At 63.3% G+C, this 18,655-nt stretch overlaps 1 protein-coding gene across 3 annotated transcripts in view; it reads left to right on the top strand.

Annotated features, from left to right (window-relative positions):
- The window catches only part of PIEZO1 (piezo type mechanosensitive ion channel component 1), a 56,793-nt gene that overhangs the window by 37,713 nt on the left and 425 nt on the right, over positions 1-18,655 (top strand). Inside the window, exons 7-50 of one of the 3 annotated variants that reach the window (XM_018061851.1) lie at positions 57-270; positions 375-546; positions 630-743; positions 822-912; positions 1,722-1,822; positions 2,108-2,368; positions 2,923-3,034; positions 3,118-3,296; positions 3,402-3,550; positions 3,643-3,825; positions 4,095-4,207; positions 4,309-4,463; positions 4,570-4,746; positions 4,838-4,963; positions 5,039-5,239; positions 5,625-5,829; positions 8,625-8,729; positions 9,485-9,638; positions 9,736-9,979; positions 10,114-10,210; positions 10,301-10,472; positions 10,798-10,887; positions 10,958-11,052; positions 11,352-11,423; positions 11,963-12,063; positions 12,496-12,577; positions 12,648-12,704; positions 12,792-12,964; positions 13,131-13,216; positions 13,412-13,603; positions 13,710-13,968; positions 14,038-14,226; positions 14,398-14,659; positions 14,877-15,012; positions 15,090-15,237; positions 15,317-15,531; positions 15,643-15,801; positions 15,887-16,034; positions 17,287-17,475; positions 17,570-17,662; positions 17,742-17,914; positions 18,037-18,159; positions 18,236-18,315; positions 18,408-18,597. In XM_018061851.1, coding sequence (XP_017917340.1) covers positions 57-270; positions 375-546; positions 630-743; positions 822-912; positions 1,722-1,822; positions 2,108-2,368; positions 2,923-3,034; positions 3,118-3,296; positions 3,402-3,550; positions 3,643-3,825; positions 4,095-4,207; positions 4,309-4,463; positions 4,570-4,746; positions 4,838-4,963; positions 5,039-5,239; positions 5,625-5,829; positions 8,625-8,729; positions 9,485-9,638; positions 9,736-9,979; positions 10,114-10,210; positions 10,301-10,472; positions 10,798-10,887; positions 10,958-11,052; positions 11,352-11,423; positions 11,963-12,063; positions 12,496-12,577; positions 12,648-12,704; positions 12,792-12,964; positions 13,131-13,216; positions 13,412-13,603; positions 13,710-13,968; positions 14,038-14,226; positions 14,398-14,659; positions 14,877-15,012; positions 15,090-15,237; positions 15,317-15,531; positions 15,643-15,801; positions 15,887-16,034; positions 17,287-17,475; positions 17,570-17,662; positions 17,742-17,914; positions 18,037-18,159; positions 18,236-18,315; positions 18,408-18,597 — 6,637 coding nt within the window. Of the gene's footprint in view, positions 1-56; positions 271-374; positions 547-629; positions 744-821; positions 913-1,721; positions 1,823-2,107; positions 2,369-2,922; positions 3,035-3,117; positions 3,297-3,401; positions 3,551-3,642; positions 3,826-4,094; positions 4,208-4,308; positions 4,464-4,569; positions 4,747-4,837; positions 4,964-5,038; positions 5,240-5,624; positions 5,830-8,624; positions 8,730-9,484; positions 9,639-9,735; positions 9,980-10,113; positions 10,211-10,300; positions 10,473-10,797; positions 10,888-10,957; positions 11,053-11,351; positions 11,424-11,962; positions 12,064-12,495; positions 12,578-12,647; positions 12,705-12,791; positions 12,965-13,130; positions 13,217-13,411; positions 13,604-13,709; positions 13,969-14,037; positions 14,227-14,397; positions 14,660-14,873; positions 15,013-15,089; positions 15,238-15,316; positions 15,532-15,642; positions 15,802-15,886; positions 16,035-17,286; positions 17,476-17,569; positions 17,663-17,741; positions 17,915-18,036; positions 18,160-18,235; positions 18,316-18,407; positions 18,598-18,655 lie in introns of all 3 variants that reach the window. The other 2 variants (XM_018061853.1, XM_018061852.1) reach the window with 2 other exon arrangements.

Genomic DNA, 18,655 nt, shown 5'->3' with positions numbered 1-18,655 from the left:
GGTGGTCACACCACCCCAGCCAGGAGTGACCCTGTGTGCCCCTGCCTGGCCCGCAGGCATTGCCCACCCCTCAGCCTTCTCCAGTGTCTACTTCCTGCTCTTCCTGGCCATTGGCACCTGGTGGGCCTGTCATTTTCCCATCAGCCCGTTGGGCTTCAACACACTCTGCGTCATGGTGGGCTGCTTTGGCACCGGCCATCTCATCTGCCTCTATTGCTACCAGACACCTCTCGCCCAGGCCACTCTCCCACCTGCCAGCATCTGGGCCAGGTGAGGTCTCGCCCCAGGCACCACCCTGCCCTCACCCCAGCCCTGCCCACCCAGCACCCGTGACCCCCTCACCACAGTATCACCAACATGCCTTCTCTGGGCAGGGTGTTTGGTCTCAAGGACTTTGTGGCCCCCACCAACTGCTCCAGCCCCAACGTGCTGGTTGTCAATGCCGACCACGACTGGCCCGTGTACGTGAGCCCCGGCATCCTGCTGCTGCTCTGCTACACGGTGACCTCGCTCCTGAAGCTCCGCGCCCACCAGCCTACGGACCAGGTGAGCACCCAGGCCAGCGCCCTGCGTCCCCCACCCCCTCAGGCTGGGGCAAGGGGGCTGAGCCTCACCTCTGGTCTCCACAGAGGAAGGAGGCGGCTGGGGACGATGACACACGGGAGGTGGAGTTGACCGAGGTGGACCAGTGGCCCCAGGGTCAGGCCAGGGTTGTGGCCATCAAGGAGGAAGGGGCTGCCCAGGTGAGGAGTCAGGACTGAGAGGTGGGGCCGGCACGCACCTGCCCGCGGGCTTGGCTCATGGGCTTGGCTTGTCTACAGCACACAATGCCTACTCCCACAACACCAGACCCCGAGGACAACTGCATCATACACGACCTCACTGGCCACAGCACCACCCAGCAGCGCACCTGTAAGTATATATAGCCATGCAGTGCTGCCCCCTGGCGGCCTTGCCGTATTGGCCTCTCTAGCTGCACCCCTCTTTGGGGCTGCCCATAGACCTTCATGGCTTGGCTGGTAAAGAATCCTCCTGCAATGCGGGAGACCTGGATTCGATCCCTGGGGTGGGAAGATCCCCTGGAGAAGGGAAAGGCTACCCACTCCAGTATTCTGGCCTGGAGAATTCCATGGACTACAGTCCATGGGGTCGAAAAGAGTCGGACACAACTGAGCGACTTTCACTCACTCACTCACTCACGGACCCAAGACCCTGCAGGGATCTCCCTTGCCTGTCCGCCTGCCTCTCAGTCCCAGAGTTATTCACTGCTCTGTCTTGGGCTGGCTCTGTGTCCCCAGGGCAGGTCTGGGTGTTTTTCTTGGGTGCCTTTTCTTTCTTTTCTTTTGCCCTAAGCCTTGATTTCCATCTTAAAAAGCAAGGGATGAAGCTGCTGGCCTTGGGGGATGTGGGTACTCACAGAGCTGGAGGGACTGAGGCCATCTCGTCCACCCTGTCTGTCTAGAGTCTTGGAAACCAAGGCTGGGAGAGGGGCGAGAATGGGCCAGGGTCCCACGACGCATTGGGAATAGGGTCAGAGTGGAGCCTGGGCCCTTTTCTGCCCCCAGAGCCCCTATGAGACTGTGCTGAGCACAGCTCCAGCACTCCAGCACTGTCTGCACTTGGGGGCTGAGTCAGGTATGGGTGAGGGGCTCTGCCCTATTGATGTTGGAGCCTCCCCAGCGGGGGTCCTGCTTCACCTGTGACCCCTACCCTCACCCTAGCATGCCCCCGGCTGGCTGAGCCGAAGGCGATGTCTCCGCTGCACGGCCTGGGCCACCTCATCATGGACCAGAGCTACGTGTGTGCCCTCATCGCCATGATGGTAAGGGCACCGGCGAGACCAGCCAAGGGCTGGGCCTTCCCATGGGCTCTCACGGCGTTACGGGAGAGGATTGTGGCCTAGTGCCTTGTCGCCAGACGTGGGTGGGACTGCGGCCTGCCTGCTGGGCCACAAGCTGTCCAGGCCAGCCACCAGCCATGTGGTTGTGTGTGCGCACGTTTGTGCAGTGGGTGGGTGGGCCAGCAGGGCGGGTTTGCTTTCCTGCTGGGGGCCCCACAACATCAGCCTGGGGAGCATGCGTGCAGCCCTGCCCCGCCCGGCCCGCAGGTGTGGAGCATCACCTACCACAGCTGGCTGACCTTCGTGCTGCTGCTCTGGGCCTGCCTTATCTGGACAGTGCGCAGCCGCCACCAGCTGGCCATGCTCTGCTCGCCCTTCATCCTGCTCTATGGGCTGGCGCTCTGCTGCCTGCGTTACGTGTGGGCCATGGACCTGCAGCCCGAGCTGCCCACCGCCCTGGGCCCCGTCAGCCTGCGCCAGCTGGGGCTGGAGCACACCCGCTACCCCTGCCTGGACCTGGGTGCCATGGTGAGTCCCCCCAGCCCTCACCCGGCTCCCAGTGTGGTGGGCATGCTGCAGCCCAGGGCCCGCATCTGGGTGTCACCAGGACCCCTGGGCCAAGGCCAGCATAGTTGCTCAATTGGCGTTTGTCAAATGAATGTGTGACAACCTCACGTTGCTGGGGGCGCCGTCCTGTCTGCCTGAGATGGGCTCTGTGAGCACTGCATGTGGTCCCGGGTCCCAGTGAGTTTCTGTGCCCCCATGGTGTCCCCTTGTGAGACAGGCCACTGCACCTGGGCATCCATGCCACCGCGAGGCACGTAGGGGGCTGTGGGTTACACCTCACCATGTGAGTCCGTGGGCATGCAAGCGTGCAAACACGTGAGCCCATGCTCACCTGTGGGTCTGTGTGCACACAAGATCGTGTGTGAGGAGGAGCCACTGTGTGGGAGTGTGTGCCCGTTTGTGTGTGAACTCATGCCTGCGAGGAGGATAGCAGGTGGGGGGACACCTTCCTGCTGCAGTCTTGCCTCCGGCTCCCCTGCCTGGGCCCCTCAGTGATGCTGCCCCCCTCTCCTCAGCTGCTGTGCACCCTGACCTTCTGGCTCCTGCTGCGCCAGTTTGTGAAGGAGAAGCTGCTGAGGAGGGCGCGAGCCCCCGTGGCGCTGACGGAGGTCACCGTGGCCGCCACAGGTGAGCAGGCAGGAGGGCTGGGTGACTAGGGGGCATCTCCTTCCCCAGCTGCCTGGTCCTGATGCCGTGCCCACCCACTGCAGAGCCCACGCGGACGCAGATGCTGCTGCGGAGCCTGGGGGAGCTGGTCAGGGGCATCTACGCCAAGTACTGGATCTACGTGTGCGCAGGCATGTTCATCGTGGTCAGCTTCGCTGGCCGCCTGGTGGTCTACAAGATCGTCTACATGTTGCTCTTCCTGCTCTGTCTCACCCTCTTCCAGGTGCGGGGCGCGGGGTGCAGAGTGGCGGGGGCAGGGGCACAGGGGGCCACGGAGTCAGGGGGGTTGGGCCTCACCGCCGGCCTCACCGCGCCCGTCGGCTGGCAGGTCTACTACAGCCTGTGGCGGAAGCTGCTCAAGGCATTCTGGTGGCTGGTGGTGGCCTATACCATGCTGGTGCTGGTGGCCGTCTACACCTTCCAGTTCCAGGACTTCCCGGCCTACTGGCGCAACCTGACGGGCCTCACTGATGAGCAGTGAGTCTGGGGCAGGGCTGTCGGGGGGAGGGCGGGATGCCGCCATGGGGGCCGTGCAGCCATGCTGACCCCTAGCCCGCTGCCCCGCCCAGGCTGGGGGACTTGGGCCTGGAGCAGTTCAGCGTGTCCGAGCTCTTCTCCAGTATCCTGGTCCCTGGCTTCTTCCTTCTCGCCTGCATCCTGCAGCTGCACTACTTCCACCGGCCCTTCATGCGGCTCACTGACCCCGAGCACCGGCCCCTGCCTGGCGCCTGCACCCCACGCTGGGTGCCCGGGTAGGCCTGCCCTCTGGGGCTGGGGGTCTGCAGAGGCTGGTGGTGTCAGGCAGGAGACCTGAAATGGGGGTAGGGCCTCAGCTGTCACCTTCAGGTGCCCCACTGGGGTCACAGGGGTCAGGAGGTCAGCAGGCCCCATGCTCCCACCTGGTGGCTGCAGCACCCACAGCCGGGGTTCCAGAGCCGGGGTGGGGGAGGCAGGAGAGGAAGGGGCTGCAGGGCCACCCCCGGAGCGCAGGTGGGAAGGACACTCCGGGGCCCTGTCCTAGGCAGGACGCGGTGAGCCGGACCCCCCTGCTGCAGCAGGAGGAAGAGGAGGAGGTGCCCAGGGACGAGGGGCTGGGCATGGCCAGCCCCCACCAAGCCATGCAGGTCCCAGAGGGTAAGTTCAGGGTGCCCAGACTTGAGCCCCAGAGCCCCATCTGCGCAGGACAGGACGGCCCAGGCCCCTCCTCTTCACTGTCCCCCCAACCACTCCCCCAGCCAGCAAGTGGGGCCTGGTGGCTGAGCGGCTGCTGGACCTGGCCACCGGCTTCTCGGACATCGTCACCCGCGTGCAGGTGCTGGTGCGGCGCCTGCTGGAGCTGCACATCTTCAAGCTGGTGGCCCTGTACACCGTGTGGGTGGCCCTGAAGGAGGTGAGTGTGGACATGCTCGCACACCTGCGTGGGTCCCTGGGCACTGTGGCAGGGGGCAGGGGGCCGGGGGCCTGTGGGGAGGGTGCTGACTCCCCACCACCCATAGGTGTCGGTGCTGAACTTCCTGCTGGTCGTGCTCTGGGCCTTCGCCCTGCCCTACCCACGCTTCCGGCCCATGGCCTCGTGCCTGGCCACCGTGTGGACCTGCATCATCATCGTGTGCAAGATGCTGTACCAGCTCAAGGTGGTCAACCCCCACGAGTATGCCAGCAACTGCACAGAGGTATGCGTCACAGTGGAAGGGCGGGCACAGAGGGCCTGGGTGGGGGTCCATCCCTGAGGTCAGCATGCAGTGCCCGCCGCTCCTCTCCCAGCCCTTCCCCAACAGTACGAACCTGCAGAAGACTGAGATCCGCCAGTCCTTGCTGTATCGCGGGCCTGTCGACCCCGCCAACTGGTTTGGGGTGCGGAAGGGCTTCCCCAACCTGGGCTACATCCAGGTGAGTGCAGCAGGCAGGTGGGCCAGGTAGGGGGCGCTGCGGGGCGGGTGGGGCCTGACTGCCCTTGCCCCTCAGAACCACCTGCAGATCCTGCTGCTGCTGGTGTTTGAGGCCATGGTGTACCGGAGCCAGGACTACCACCGCCGCCGGCACCAGCTGGCCCCGCTGCCCGCCCAGGCCGTCTGCGCCGAGGGCACCCGCCAGCAGCTGGACCGCGACCTGCCCAGCTGCCTCAAGTACTATGTGAACTTCTTCTTCTACAAATTCGGGCTGGAGGTGAGGCGGGGGTCAACCTTGCCCCTTCCATGGGGTTGGGCTCAGCCGCAGGGGTCCTTGCCACCCTCTGTGGGGCCTTTGCTGAGCAAGGGCTAGAGGGGATGGGGGATGGTGCAGACCAAGGAGGCCGGGGGCTCTAGCTGCAGGTGGGCTTGGGCTCACACTCAGCCCTGTCGTGGGGCCCCCACCTTGATTCCCCCAGCATGGAGACGTGTTTAGCCTCTCTGCTCCTCCAGGAGAGTGGCCTGGTCCACTGCCCCCATCCTGGGCACAACACCTTCTGCCCGCCAAGGCCACCCAGAGGCAGAGCCAGGAGGACCCCCCCACCCCCGCCGCTGGCTCGCTGTCCTCCCCCTGGCCACCCCCTTCCTCTCTGCCACCCCAGGTCTGCTTCCTGGCGGCCGTGAACGTGATCGGGCAGCGCATGAACTTCATGGTCATCCTGCACGGCTGCTGGCTGGTGGCCATCCTTACGCGCCGACGCCGGGAGGCCATCGCCCACCTCTGGCCCAATTACTGCCTATTCCTGGCACTCTTCCTGCTGTACCAGTACCTGCTGTGCCTGGGAGTCCCCCCCGCCCTGTGCATTGGTGAGTGGGTCGCCGGCTGGGCACACGCTGGGTGCCCTGGCCCCTGGTGTGGTGTCAGGCCCCTCCCACCTGCACCCCTCCCCCTCCGTGGGCTCTGTGGGCCGCAGCCGTGCCAGCTCTAGGGGGCAGTGTTGGCCCCTCGTTCACTGGTCTCCCTGAATCCGTTGTTTTCTTTTTGCCAAAAATTTTATTTTGAAAAGTTTCAAATGATCAAAGAGGTTGAGAGTTTGAAAAATAGTCCAGGGAGCAGACGTGTGCTCCTCTTGGCTAGTGGGGGCTATCTGGAGTCCACGTCCAGTATGCCCAGGGTGGAGGCCTCTGTGTGCAGGGCGGTGACCACGCTCGGCTGCCCATCCCTGGACGACACCTTGGTCTGGTGCACCATCCAAGTTCAGCGGCTGCATCCTCAAGGCCGTGTCCCTGGTGGGTGCTGGTTCTGAGCAGGACCTGACAGGAGCGCTTGGCCATCTCCTTCCGTCGCCTTTCTGTTATGACCTTTCCAGAGTCAGGCCACAGGCTGGCAGAAAGCCCTGATCTTGGAATTGTGGGCTATGCCCCAGGCTTAGAGGCTGGTGAACGCGTGGGCAGGAACAGCCCACAACGGGGGCAGTGAGCGGCCGTCAGCCCTGCATGCTGAGGGGCTGAGGCTCGGTCTTGTGTGTGCACATCCACACCTGCAGACTCTCCCTGCTGCAGGCAGGCCTGCATGCGATGGACATCGGTTCCGACCTCGGTTACTCCTGGCATACTTGTTAGTCGTCCTGTGAGAGGAGCTTGGGTTTCTCCCCCTCATGCTGTTTCCTGTGGTCTGCAGGTACAGGGGTTTCTCTGGATGCCTTGTAATGTCCTGTGCTCCCTTTCACATTCGGAGCATCTCAGCGGTGCCTGTGGAGCCCCCAGGCAGGCCCTTCCTCCCTCAGTGTCTGTGGAAGGCAGATCCCTGGCCCGTGAAATGCCCCCTTTGGTTGACAGTCTGAGTTTTGACAGCAGCAGAAGCAGAACAGAGTTTGCAAACATGCTTCACTTAGTTGTGAAGCACCTGCCTCTGACTTGACCTGGCGCAGCGACCCAAGTTAAGAACCGGAACAGGTGCCGGGCCCCGACGCTGGGCAGAGCCACAGGCCGCCGTGGACGGCCCTGGTGGCCCCGCCCCCCAGCTCTCTGTCCGAGGCCCCTGAGCAGATCCCTCACACTGGCCCTACAGTCTTCTTGGGCTCCTCTGTCTCTTGTCATCTTGGGGCTTCCGGAGCACAAAGCAGTTGTCTCTAGAAACTCTCCACACAGCACTGTCATGGATTTCATTAGACCAGTTTATGCGTCTTTGTCAAGAAATGTGCAGCTGCGAATATTCCGTCTCAGGGCGTCACATTGCGGCCGGTGTATCCCATCGCAGGTGATGGCCTTCCACCAGCGGGCCTGGCACTGCTTGTCACTGTCACGTGTGTGGTTGTGGAAGAGACCTTGGGACATGGCGAGGGCCTCATTCCCATGTAAACCCTCACCCACTCAGGGGATCCATCCACAGGAGTGTCTGGTTTTCTGGTGGTAACTTTGTCCCCTATGGTGCCTAGTTGGCATCTTCTGTAAGGGAGCTGTCCCCTCACCCCGCTGGTCTGTCTAGCTGTTTCCCTGTCCGTACAGATTCTGGGCCTTCATTCCTGGGCTTCTGCTCCCGCCTGTCACTGGGGCTTTGAGTTCACACAGTCCCTGCGCGGCTCTGGGACATGTCCTCACTTGGTTCCATGAGGTGCTGCCTCCTTAAGAGACCCCCTGCTCCCCGGCCCCAGGAAAGTGGCCCCTGCCCCACGGAGCCTGGTTTCTTTCACTGGAGAGTGAAACTCAGAAACCAAGAACAGGTCCCGGCCGTGTTGTTGCTACGAGTGTCACTGCTCCAACACCCTCTCACTGGACAGTGTCTTTAGTTAAGACACCTCTTCTGAAGTTACTCAGGGTGGCTCCGTTCTGCACCCTCCCCCACCCCCGAAGGTGTGTCATGCGCACCTTGTCAGGTTAGACCCCTTGTCAGTCTCCGCTCCGTCCTGGGCTCCCCCAGCACTGTGTAATGTAGTAAAATTCAGTCTTTGGTGCTGACCAGGGCAGGAGCTCTGTGTGCCCCCCAGGTTCCCGCCCCCCACCTCCTTTTGCCATCAGCCCCCCCACCCTGCTTCCAGGAACCACTGTGGTCTCTGTCCCTGTCTGCAGAACAGCACGTGAGTAGGGTAGTTTAACCTCAGGCTGTGGCTTCTCTCACGAGACACTGTTTAGGGTCAAGATCCGCTGGGCTGTGGGCTTGCGACCCCTAGTAGGCAGTTTTCTGTGCTTTGGATGTGCCAGAGTGGGCTTGACCTTTCACCCTTGGATGGCATCGGGTGGTCTCCAGGTCTGAGATGTTGGGGATGAGGTGCTAGAGGTTTGCTTGTTCACCAGTGTGCAGGTATCTGTGGGGCCATGGTTTCTGTTTCTCTGGGGTGATCACCCCAGGTAGTCCTCCCAGTTCCCCTCTGCTCTGGTACTGGGCATCCACACTGTTTTCTTTTAGCCATTCTGACAGGTGCGCAGTGAAGCCTCATTTGGGTCTACCTGGGCTGTGGCCCACATGCAAGGCTCCGGCCCTACCCCCCTCAACCCCTGTGCCCCACCCACATCCCCCCGCCCACTCAGGGTGTCTGGAGCGAATGTCTATGACAACTGGGCTCCCTGGGTCTGTGTGCAAGAGGGTGTGTATGAGTGACTCCTGGGGTTACTGGGGTTGGAGGTGGGTTGGGACAGTGGGTGACCACACCCTCTGCCTACAGACTACCCATGGCGCTGGAGCCGGGCTGTCCCCATGAACTCCGCGCTCATCAAGTGGCTGTACCTGCCTGATTTCTTCAGCGCCCCCAATGCCACCAACCTCATCAGTAAGTCCCCAGCCCCTCACGCACACACGCCACTGCCAGCCTTGCTGAGACCGTTCAGATGCCCATGGGATGGTCAGCGAGTGGGCACCGACCGTCCTCTCCAGCCAGCAAGGGGCCCATCGTCCAGGCCTCACCAGGCAGTCCAGTCCTGCCATTCCCTGTGGGGTCTGTGTTCCATGAATGTACCCCATCCCACAGGCCCATCTCACATGTACACACTCCACCACACACACACGTCTGCTCAGTGGTGTGGGTACAGGTGTGCATGCAGGAGCAGACATGGGCGGACACGGGTGTGGAGACTGAGGCCGCATGGCACACAGTCAGGCTCACGCTGGCCTCGTTTCCTGATGCGTGTGGTTCAGACATGGGCGGACACGGGTGTGGAGACTGAGGCCGCATGGCACACAGTCAGGCTCACGCTGGCCTCGTTTCCTGATGCGTGTGGTTCAGACATGGGCGGACACGGGTGTGGAGACTGAGGCCGCATGGCACACAGTCAGGCTCGCACTGGCCTCATTTCCTGATGCGTGTGGTTTGTGTATGCAGATCTACATGTACACACGGAAAATGCACACAGGTGTGCTCTCTGACACCCACGTGCACGTCCACACAGTGTGTAGATGCTGGCGTAAATACGCACGGACGTTTCTGCCCAGCTGCCCACACACCCCATCACCCCAGGATAAGGGCCGAGCTGGCAGGAAATGGACTGCACTTCCCGGGCATGACAGTGGCCTCCCATTTGCCCATAGGTGACTTTCTCCTGCTGCTCTGCGCCTCACAGCAGTGGCAGGTGTTCTCGGCCGAGCGCACGGAGGAGTGGCGGCACATGGCTGGCGTCAATACTGACCGCCTGGAGCCGCTGCGGGGGGAGCCCAACCCTGTGCCCAACTTCATCCACTGCAGGTGGGGGTCTTAGAGGCTGTGGGACTCCTGGGGCCGTGGTCCCGGGCTGCCGGGGAGGTGGTGGTGACCTGAGTCCATGGTGACATCCACCCGGCAGGTCCTACCTCGACATGCTGAAGGTGGCTGTCTTCCGCTACCTCTTCTGGCTGGTGTTGGTGGTAGTGTTCATCACGGGGGCCACGCGCATCAGCATCTTTGGGCTGGGCTACCTACTGGCCTGCTTCTACCTGCTGCTCTTCGGCACCAGCCTGCAGCAGAAGGACACGCGTGCCCGCCTCGTGCTGTGGGACTGCCTCATCCTTTACAATGTCACTGTCATCGTCTCCAAGAACATGCTCTCTGTGAGCCTGGCCCCGCCCCATCTCACCTGGCCCTGCCCCATCTCACCTGGCCCCGCCCCATCTCACCTGGCCCCGCCCCACCTCCCTGGCTTCGCCCCACCCTGCCACCCAGACTGACACTTCTCCGCCTGCAGCTCCTGTCCTGTGTCTTCGTGGAGCAGATGCAGAGCAGCTTCTGCTGGGTCATCCAGCTCTTCAGCCTCGTATGCACCGTCAAAGGCTACTACGACCGTGAGTGGGCGAAGCGGGTGGCCGGGGCCCCGGGGGTGCTCCGGGTCACCCGGTTTACAGGACCCTGACCTGGACCGTGTCCGTCCGCAGCCAAGGAGATGCTGGGCCGAGACCAGGACTGCCTGCTGCCTGTGGAGGAGGCAGGCGTCCTGTGGGACAGTGTCTGCTTCCTGTTTCTGCTGCTGCAGCGCAGGGTGTTCCTCAGCTACTACTTCCTGCACGTTCAGGCCGAGCTCCGTGCCACCGCCCTGCAGGCCTCCAGGTGTGCTGCCCCGCTGTGACTTGACTTGTCACCTAGAGGGAGAACCAAGGAGACAGACCCCCTGGGACCTTCTCAGGACCTTGGTGATGCGCGGTCTCGCCCCCTTCTTGGTTGCTGGCTGGACTGAGGTCACGTCCCCACTGGAAGGCCTTCCTCCCCAGCCCTGCGCTTTGGCTGCTCCTGTTCCCTCTCTCCTACCCTGTGATACTGGAGGTTCTAGGAGGATCTCCCTCTCCCCACAGCAGGACAAGGAGGGGTGTGGGTGGGTAGGACCTGAGCCCCCTGGGCCAGGCCATAGCTAATGTGCAGTCTTGCTGTCCTACAGGGGCTTTGCCCTCTACAATGCTGCCAATCTCAAGACCATCGAGCTCCACCGCAGGGCAGAGGAGAAGTCGCTGGCGCAGCTGAAAAGACAGTAGGTGCCATGTGGGCAAGGCCAGGGCTTTCCCAATTTGCCCAATGCTGAGCCACCTCCCCTTCTGCAGGATGGAGAGGATCCGGGCCAAGCAAGAGAAGCACAGGCAGGGCCGGGCCAACCGAGGCCGCCTTCAGGGCTCCTCGGACCCCGGCCAAGAGCCAGGTGAGTGTGGACAGAGCCTCGGCACTCACATCCCGTGTGTCCATGCCCGCTGGAGCCATGTCCGTGCTGTGTGACGTCCCACAGGGCTTCTGGCCCATCTGCCCTGTGCTGTGTGGTCACCCTGTCCCTGCAGGCCATGTGGCCGGACCGTGACTATCCATCTGCACTTGTGGGCTGTCCTCCACCCGCCATGGCACTTCATATAGCCCCTTCATCGCCCAGGGGCTCCGAGTCTGTGTCTGCTGAGGGGCCGCCTGCACCCCTTCCCACTGGCTCATGCGCACCCTGCCCCTCCACAGGGCCCGGTAGTCCAGGGGGCTCCTCCCCGCCACGACAACAGTGGTGGCGGCCCTGGCTGGACCACGCCACAGGTACTGCCCCCACCTGGTCTTCCCTGACCACCTTCAGAGCCGCTGTGCACTAGGCAGGCCTCCCTCTTGCCCTGCCCTGACCTGGCCGGCACCCCCCGGGAGCCCTGCTCTCAGGCTTCACACTGAGCCTCTGGGTCACCAGGGGCCACGTCCCCACAACAGGCTCTGTGTGTCTTCTGCTTTCTAACTCTTGGACTCAGACGTCTGAATTTTGGCTGCTGGCTGGCAGTGCCCCTCCTTCCCAGCCCTGCCCGCTCGTATTCTTCTCGTCCAGTCTGGTCTCGTCCCGCTGCTCTTGCTGTGTCCTGTGCATGTGCCGCTGTCTCCCGGCCTGCCACTGCCTGGTTCTTGCCCAGGGCCATCCCTCTGGGGAGGGTGGCATGCGGGCCTTTGCCCCAGGGTCACGGGCTGCTGAGGGTCCCAAGCTGGCCAGAATAGCCAGACTGTTACTGGACCCATTCCAAACCAAGGAGATGAACTTGAGGGTCTGGGGGGAGGGGGGGAGGGTGGCTGGCTCTCAGTGGCCCCCTTGCCTGCAGTTATCCACTCTGGGGACTACTTCCTGTTCGAGTCAGACAGTGAGGAGGAGGAGGAGGCCCAGCCTGAGGACCCCAGGCCATCATCACAGAGCGCCTTCCAGGTGAGCATGTAGGCCTGACACTCCCTAGGCCTGGGGCACCTACCCAGCCCATTCCAACCTCCTGCACTCACATACGTGGGGAAGGCAGGATCTAGGGGTACAGGTCATGGGCAGCTGTGTGCCCCTCTGCCCACCTCCCCGGGCCCTGACTGACCACCCTGGTCTCTTGAGAAGGCTCACTGTTTGCTAGACACAACCTTCCTGTCCACCTTTGGGCTCCTGTTCTCAGCATGGGGACTGGCGCTGAGTGGCAGCCAGGATGTGCTGAGTGGCTCATGCACCACCCCCATCTTCCCACCACAGCCCCCCAGGGATCTGATGGCCCCCACTCTGGCCTCCTGACCCCAGGCTGCTCCTGGATGGAGGCAGAGGTGGGTAAATAGGATCCCATGGCAGGGGTGGCAGAGTGCTAACCCAGGGCCCTGTCTGCAGATGGCGTACCAGGCGTGGGTGACCAACGCACAGACGGTGCTGCGGCAGCAGCGGCAGCAGCAGGCCGAGCAGCAGCGCACAGGTGAGTCTGGCTGTGGGCAGGTTGTGGGGTGGTGGGGAGGCAAAGCGCTGATTAGATCCCCTGTGCCTAGGAGGCGACCCACGCCAGGAGGCAGGGCTGGCAGAGGGCTTGGAGGACGAGGTAACCGGTGAGTTGGCGCCAAGGGCTGCGGTCAGGGAGCGGGGGTCACCCGCTGACCGCTCCTTTACGCCCTCCTGCCCAAACCTCGCCGCAGGCCGCAGCCATGTGATGCAGCGAGTGCTGAGCGCCGTGCAGTTCCTGTGGGTGCTGGGCCAGGCACTGGTGGACGGGCTGACGCGCTGGCTGCACGACTTCACGCGGCACCACCGCGCCATGAGCGACGTACTGCGCGCAGAGCGCTACCTGCTCACGCAGGAGCTGCTCCGGGTGAGCGGGCTGCCGTGGCCCCGCAGTGCCACGCCGGGCCACGCCCCGGGTCCGCCCCCTATGCCGACGCCCCGCCCACTACCACATGCCCCGCCCCTGCACAGCCGCCTGCCGCTCCCCTCCTTTTGCCCAAATCGGTTGACCTGAGCCCCTGGCTGCCCTGCAGGGCGGAGAGGTGCGCCGGGACGTGCTGGACCAGCTGTACACCAGCGAAGCCGAGGCGGCCCGTGATGCGCTGAGCACAGCATCGAGGTAGGAGCGGGGGCGGGCGGCTCAGGACAGTGGGGACCCACCTCTCGCGGCCTGTCCAGCCCCAGCGCCTGAGCTGCTGCACAGGGGGCGGTAGCCGGCTGGACCCTTGTCCACCAGAGACCCAGAGGCCCTCCAGGATTGCCCCCAGAGCCCGAGCAGAGTGCAGGCCGCCTTGTGAGCTGCTCTCTCCCGCAGCGGGCTGGGGGTGGAGGAGCCACTGAGCAGCATGACCGAGGACACCAGCAGCCCCCTGAGCACCGGCTACAACACCCGCAGCAGCAGCGAAGAGGTGGTCGCCGAGCCCGGGGCTTCTCTGCGCGGCTCTGGGGAGCTTCCCACCGGCGGCCGCGGCCGAATGCGCACGGCTAGTGAGCTGCTGGTGGACAGGTGAGCAGGGAGGGGTGCACAGCGGGTGGTCCCCGAGGCTCCGAGCCGGTGCCGGTGCCGGTGCCGTCCAGGCCTCTGCGCCAGGCCTGAGTCTGGTCCCCTGCAGGCGCATGCACATTCCGGAGCTGGAGGAGGCGGAGCAGTTCGCGGCGGGGCGGGGCCGGGCGCTTCGGCTGCTGGAGGCCCTATACCAGTGCGTGGCTGCCCACTCGGAGCTGCTGTGCTACTTCGTCATCGTCCTCAACCACATGGTCACTGCCTCAGCCACCTCCCTCGTGCTGCCCGTGCTGGTCTTCCTGTGGGCCATGCTCTCCATCCCGAGGCCCAGCAAACGCTTCTGGATGACGGCCATCGTCTTCACCGAGGTGGGAGTCGCTGGAGGGGTGGAGGTGGGGGTGGGGTGCGGGCGCCACGCTGACCTCTCTCCCCTGCAGGTCACGGTGGTCGCCAAGTACCTGTTCCAGTTTGGCTTCTTCCCCTGGAACAGCCACGCTGTGCTGCGGCGCTATGAAAACAAGCCCTACTTCCCGCCGCGCATCCTGGGCCTGGAGAAGAGCGACAGCTACGTCAAGTATGACCTGCTGCAGCTCATGGCGCTCTTCTTCCACCGTGCACAGCTGCTGGTGAGTGCTCACAGACACACCTGCACACGTAGATGGACACATGGGAACGCACACACACAGCAGGTTTGTTTCAGGAAGCAGGCAGGACATAGTGGGGCCCAAGGTGGGCCTGGCCATCTCACCCAGCCCAGCGTGGCTGCACCAGCCTCACCAGCCTGCCTCACTCCACAGTGCTACGGCCTCTGGGACCACGAGGACCCCCCATTGTCCAAGGAGCACGACAGGGGCAGTGCAAAGGAGAAGGGGGCTGAGGAGGAGCCAGCCCTGCCTGCACCCCAAGAGGAGCCAGGAGGGGTGGCCAGGCCCCCTGCTGAGGACCATGTCCAGGCGGAAGCGAAGGGTGGGCCCCTAGAGCCCGGCGGCAAGAGACGCATCAGCCTCCGTTTCAGGAGGAGGAGGAAGGAGAGCACGGAAACCAGAGGACAGGCCATTGGTACGAGGGCCCACGCAGTGGAGCCACTCACACCCCACGGCCCTCACACCCTCTGCTGGTGACCCTGGGGAGGTCCCTGCACTCGGTTTGGTCTGTACAAAGTGGGCTGGCTGCACTGGCAGCCCCTTTGGGGTTTCTCGGGATGGTCAGGAGTCTGAGCTGGGCCAGCCGGTGCCGTGTGGGCTCCACCGTCAGTGGCGGCTGCTCCCCACAGAAGGCGAGGAAGAGGAGGCAGCAGCAGTGGCGGTGGTGGCAGCGGGGGCAGAGACCTTGCGGAGAGAGAAGAGGCGGAGTCGTCCCCGGGAAAGAGTGAGGGTGCTGGGGGTCCGGCTGCAGAGCTTCTGCCTGTCCCTGTGAGTGCCCAGCTGGGAGTGCCCAGGTGAGGGTGGGAGGGAGGAGCAGGGCCTCGACTGAGCCTGCCCGCCCACAGGGCCCGGAGCGTGTACTGGCCTGTGCGGCGCTTCTTCCAGGACATCCTGCACACGAAGTACCGGGCTGCCACTGACGTCTACGCACTCATGTTCCTGGCCGACGTCATTGACTTCATCATCATCATCTTCGGATTCTGGGCCTTTGGGGTGAGCTGGGTCTCGGCCCTGGTGAGTTCAGGCTCCGCAGCCTCCCCAGCACCTCTGACCTCTGCTCTCCTGGCCACAGAAGCACTCGGCAGCCACGGACATCACATCCTCCCTGTCAGACGACCAGGTGCCCGAGGCCTTCCTGGTCATGCTGCTGATCCAGTTCAGCACCATGGTCATCGACCGCGCCCTCTACCTGCGCAAGACCGTGCTGGGCAAACTGGCCTTCCAGGTCGTCCTGGTGCTGGCTGTCCACCTCTGGATGTTCTTCATCCTGCCCGCAGTCACCGAGCGGTGCGTGCCAGAGTGCAGGCCCCGTCCGGACACAGGCTTTGTGGTGCCTGGTGGAGGCAGGGTTGGGGGGGTGGGCACCCTGACCTGACTTGGCCTCCCGGTCCCGTCCAGGATGTTCAGCCAGAACGCGGTGGCCCAGCTGTGGTACTTTGTGAAATGCATCTACTTCGCTCTGTCCGCCTACCAGATCCGCTGCGGCTACCCCACCCGCATCCTCGGCAACTTCCTCACCAAGAAGTACAACCACCTCAACCTCTTCCTCTTCCAGGGGTGAGTGTGGCCAGCCTGGGGCGTGGGGAGGAGTCAGGGGCTGTCATCCCTCCAGCCCTCCTGACAGTGCCCTGGTCTCGGGCAGGTTCCGGCTGGTGCCATTCCTGGTGGAGCTGCGGGCAGTGATGGACTGGGTGTGGACGGACACCACGCTGTCTCTGTCCAACTGGATGTGCGTGGAGGACATCTACGCCAATATCTTCATCATCAAGTGCAGCCGAGAGACTGAGAAGGTGCCGGAGCCCCGGGGGGCACTGGCCACTCACCCCTACTGGGGTCCCACCTGGGGTTCACCGCCCATGCAGCAGGAGTCCAGAGAGCACTGTCCTAAAATCCTCCTGGTGGCCAGAAAGGGCTTCTCCCAGGGGACGGTGACTGAGGCTGCCTCAGGGACGGCCCAACCACAGAGGGGCCGGAGCCAACACTGGGCAGGAGGGGCCTGGCATCTGGGCCCTGGCTCATTGTCGTGGGTCACGGTGTGAGCACTGACCTCTTAACTGGGCTTTTGTGCTTTCTCATCAGTTTTATTGATAAAACTGACACATCACCAGGTAGATGGTTTCTAGTATATTCAAATCTCCATAAGCATCAGCACAGGTAAGACCACACTCATCATCCAAACAGAAACCCCAGCCCCACCAGCAGTCGGCCCCCAGCCCCATCCACCTGCCACATGGGTGTGCCTGTTCCTGTCACACCAGCTGCACGGACCCACAACACAGGGCCTTCCACGACTGGCTTCTCACAGCGCAGTGTGGTCCAAGCTTATCCATGCAGCTGTACCAGTTTCTTCTCGTGGCTAAGTAGTAGTCCACTGTGGTTAAGACTTGTGTATGTCCTGAAAAAAAGCCTCCACAGCCTTTCATATCTCCTGGGTGTGCACTTAGGAAGGAACCCTGTGTCTCTGGGGGCCCCCTTCCGAGCCCTGTGGCTGTGGCGTGGCAGGGACGCCAGCCTGCTTGCCCCACGCCCTGGCAGGGAGGGAGGTGTCTCACTGTGCTTCTCCTGTCTCACCTGGTGACCTGTTTCCCATCAAGCATCTTTCCCCATGCTTGTTGGTCACCTGTGTATCATTGTCTTTGGAGAGACAGTCTGTCCAGGTTTCTCTCTGGTTCTTACTTGGGTGGTTGTTTTTCATTGTGAGGGCTCCTTATGCATTCTGGAAGTTAGACCCTTATCAGGTAGATCTGCCCTGAAAGCATCTACTGCTTTAGGTCTCCCATGAGTTCATCTTTGTCAAGGATGTGGGTGACCAGCACCCTCTGTGGCAAAGGCTTTCCTTCCCCACGGCCTCAAGGTGGGGGTCTGGTTCTGGCTTTGGGCTCTACTCCCTGGTCAGCTATCTTCACTGCTATGGCTTCAGTTTCAAAGTATGGTCAAGGCTTGACTTTGTGGGGGTCACAGGGGAGCCTGAGACCACGATGCCTGCTGCCAGAACCCGGCATGGGGCCAGGTAGGTGACCTGTGTTTACCCCCCACATCCAGAAATACCCGCAGCCCAAGGGGCAGAAGAAGAAAAAGATCGTCAAGTACGGCATGGGCGGCCTCATCATCCTGTTCCTTGTGGCCATCATCTGGTTCCCCCTGCTCTTCATGTCCCTGGTGCGCTCTGTGGTTGGTGTCGTCAACCAGCCCATCGACGTCACCGTTACCCTCAAGCTGGGCGGCTATGAGGTGAGCATCACATGGGGGCCTGGCTTCACGTGGCTGCTGGTGCCGGGGCTGGGGGGCCTCTCCGGGCGCCAGGTCACCGTGTCCCCACCGCCAGCCCCTGTTCACCATGAGCGCCCAGCAGCCATCCATTGTGCCCTTCACGCACCACGCCTACGAGGAGCTGTCCAAGCAGTTTGACCCCCACCCGGTGAGTGGCCCCCTGTGCGTCTGCCTGTGGTGGGAGGGGGTTCCGGCTGCTCCCCACTGAGATGCCGCCCTGCACCCAGCTGGCCATGCAGTTCATCAGCCAGTACAGCCCCGAGGACATCGTCACGGTGCACATCGAGGGCAGCTCCGGGGCACTGTGGCGCATCAGCCCGCCGAGCCGGGAGCAGATGAAGCGGGAGCTGTATAACGGCACGGCCGACATCACCCTGCGCTTCACCTGGAACTTCCAGAGGTGTGTCCTGGGGGGGCGCCCCACCCTGTGCTTTACCTGGAACTTCCAGAGGTGCATCCTGGGCGGGGGACAACCTCAAGGGCTCACACACCCCACCGGGTCATACTGTGCCCCTGCTGTAGGGACCTGGCCAAGGGCGGCAGCGTGGAGTACACCAACGAGAAGCACACCCTAGACCTGGCCCCCAACAGCACCGCCCGGCGGCAGCTGGCCAGCCTGCTGGAAGGCACCTCGGACCAGTCCGTGTGAGTGGGTCGGGGGGCCGGGTGTGGAGGCCACAGGAGGGCTGGACCAGGCCTGACTTACCACTTCTCCCCACAGGGTCATCCCCCACCTCTTCCCCAAGTACATCCGTGCCCCCAACGGGCCTGAAGCCAACCCTGTGAAGCAGCTGCAGCCCAGTGAGTAGGGGCAGGGGTTCTGGGTGGGGGTGCTGGCTGCAGCCATGGCCCTGGACAGCTAGGGGCCCTGACACCTCCTGGTTCCCACCTAGACGAGGAGGCTGACTACCTCGGCGTGCGTATCCAGCTGCGCAGGGAGCGTGTGGGCACAGGGGCAGCTGGCTTCCTCGAGTGGTGGGTCATTGAGCTGCAGGACTGCCAGGCCAACTGCAACCTCCTGCCCATGGTCATCTTCAGTGACAAGGTCAGCCCACCCAGCCTGGGCTTCCTGGCCGGCTATGGGTGAGTGTGGCAGGGCCAGGGGGCAGGTTGGGGCGGGGTGCAGGCCAGCGGCAGCCCC

The sequence above is a fragment of the Capra hircus genome, chromosome 18, assembly GCF_001704415.2.
Source record: "Capra hircus breed San Clemente chromosome 18, ASM170441v1, whole genome shotgun sequence".
Taxonomy (NCBI): Eukaryota; Metazoa; Chordata; class Mammalia; order Artiodactyla; family Bovidae; genus Capra; species Capra hircus.
The sequence above is the reverse complement of the archived record's forward strand: the minus strand, read 5'-3'. Positions and strand labels throughout refer to the sequence as shown.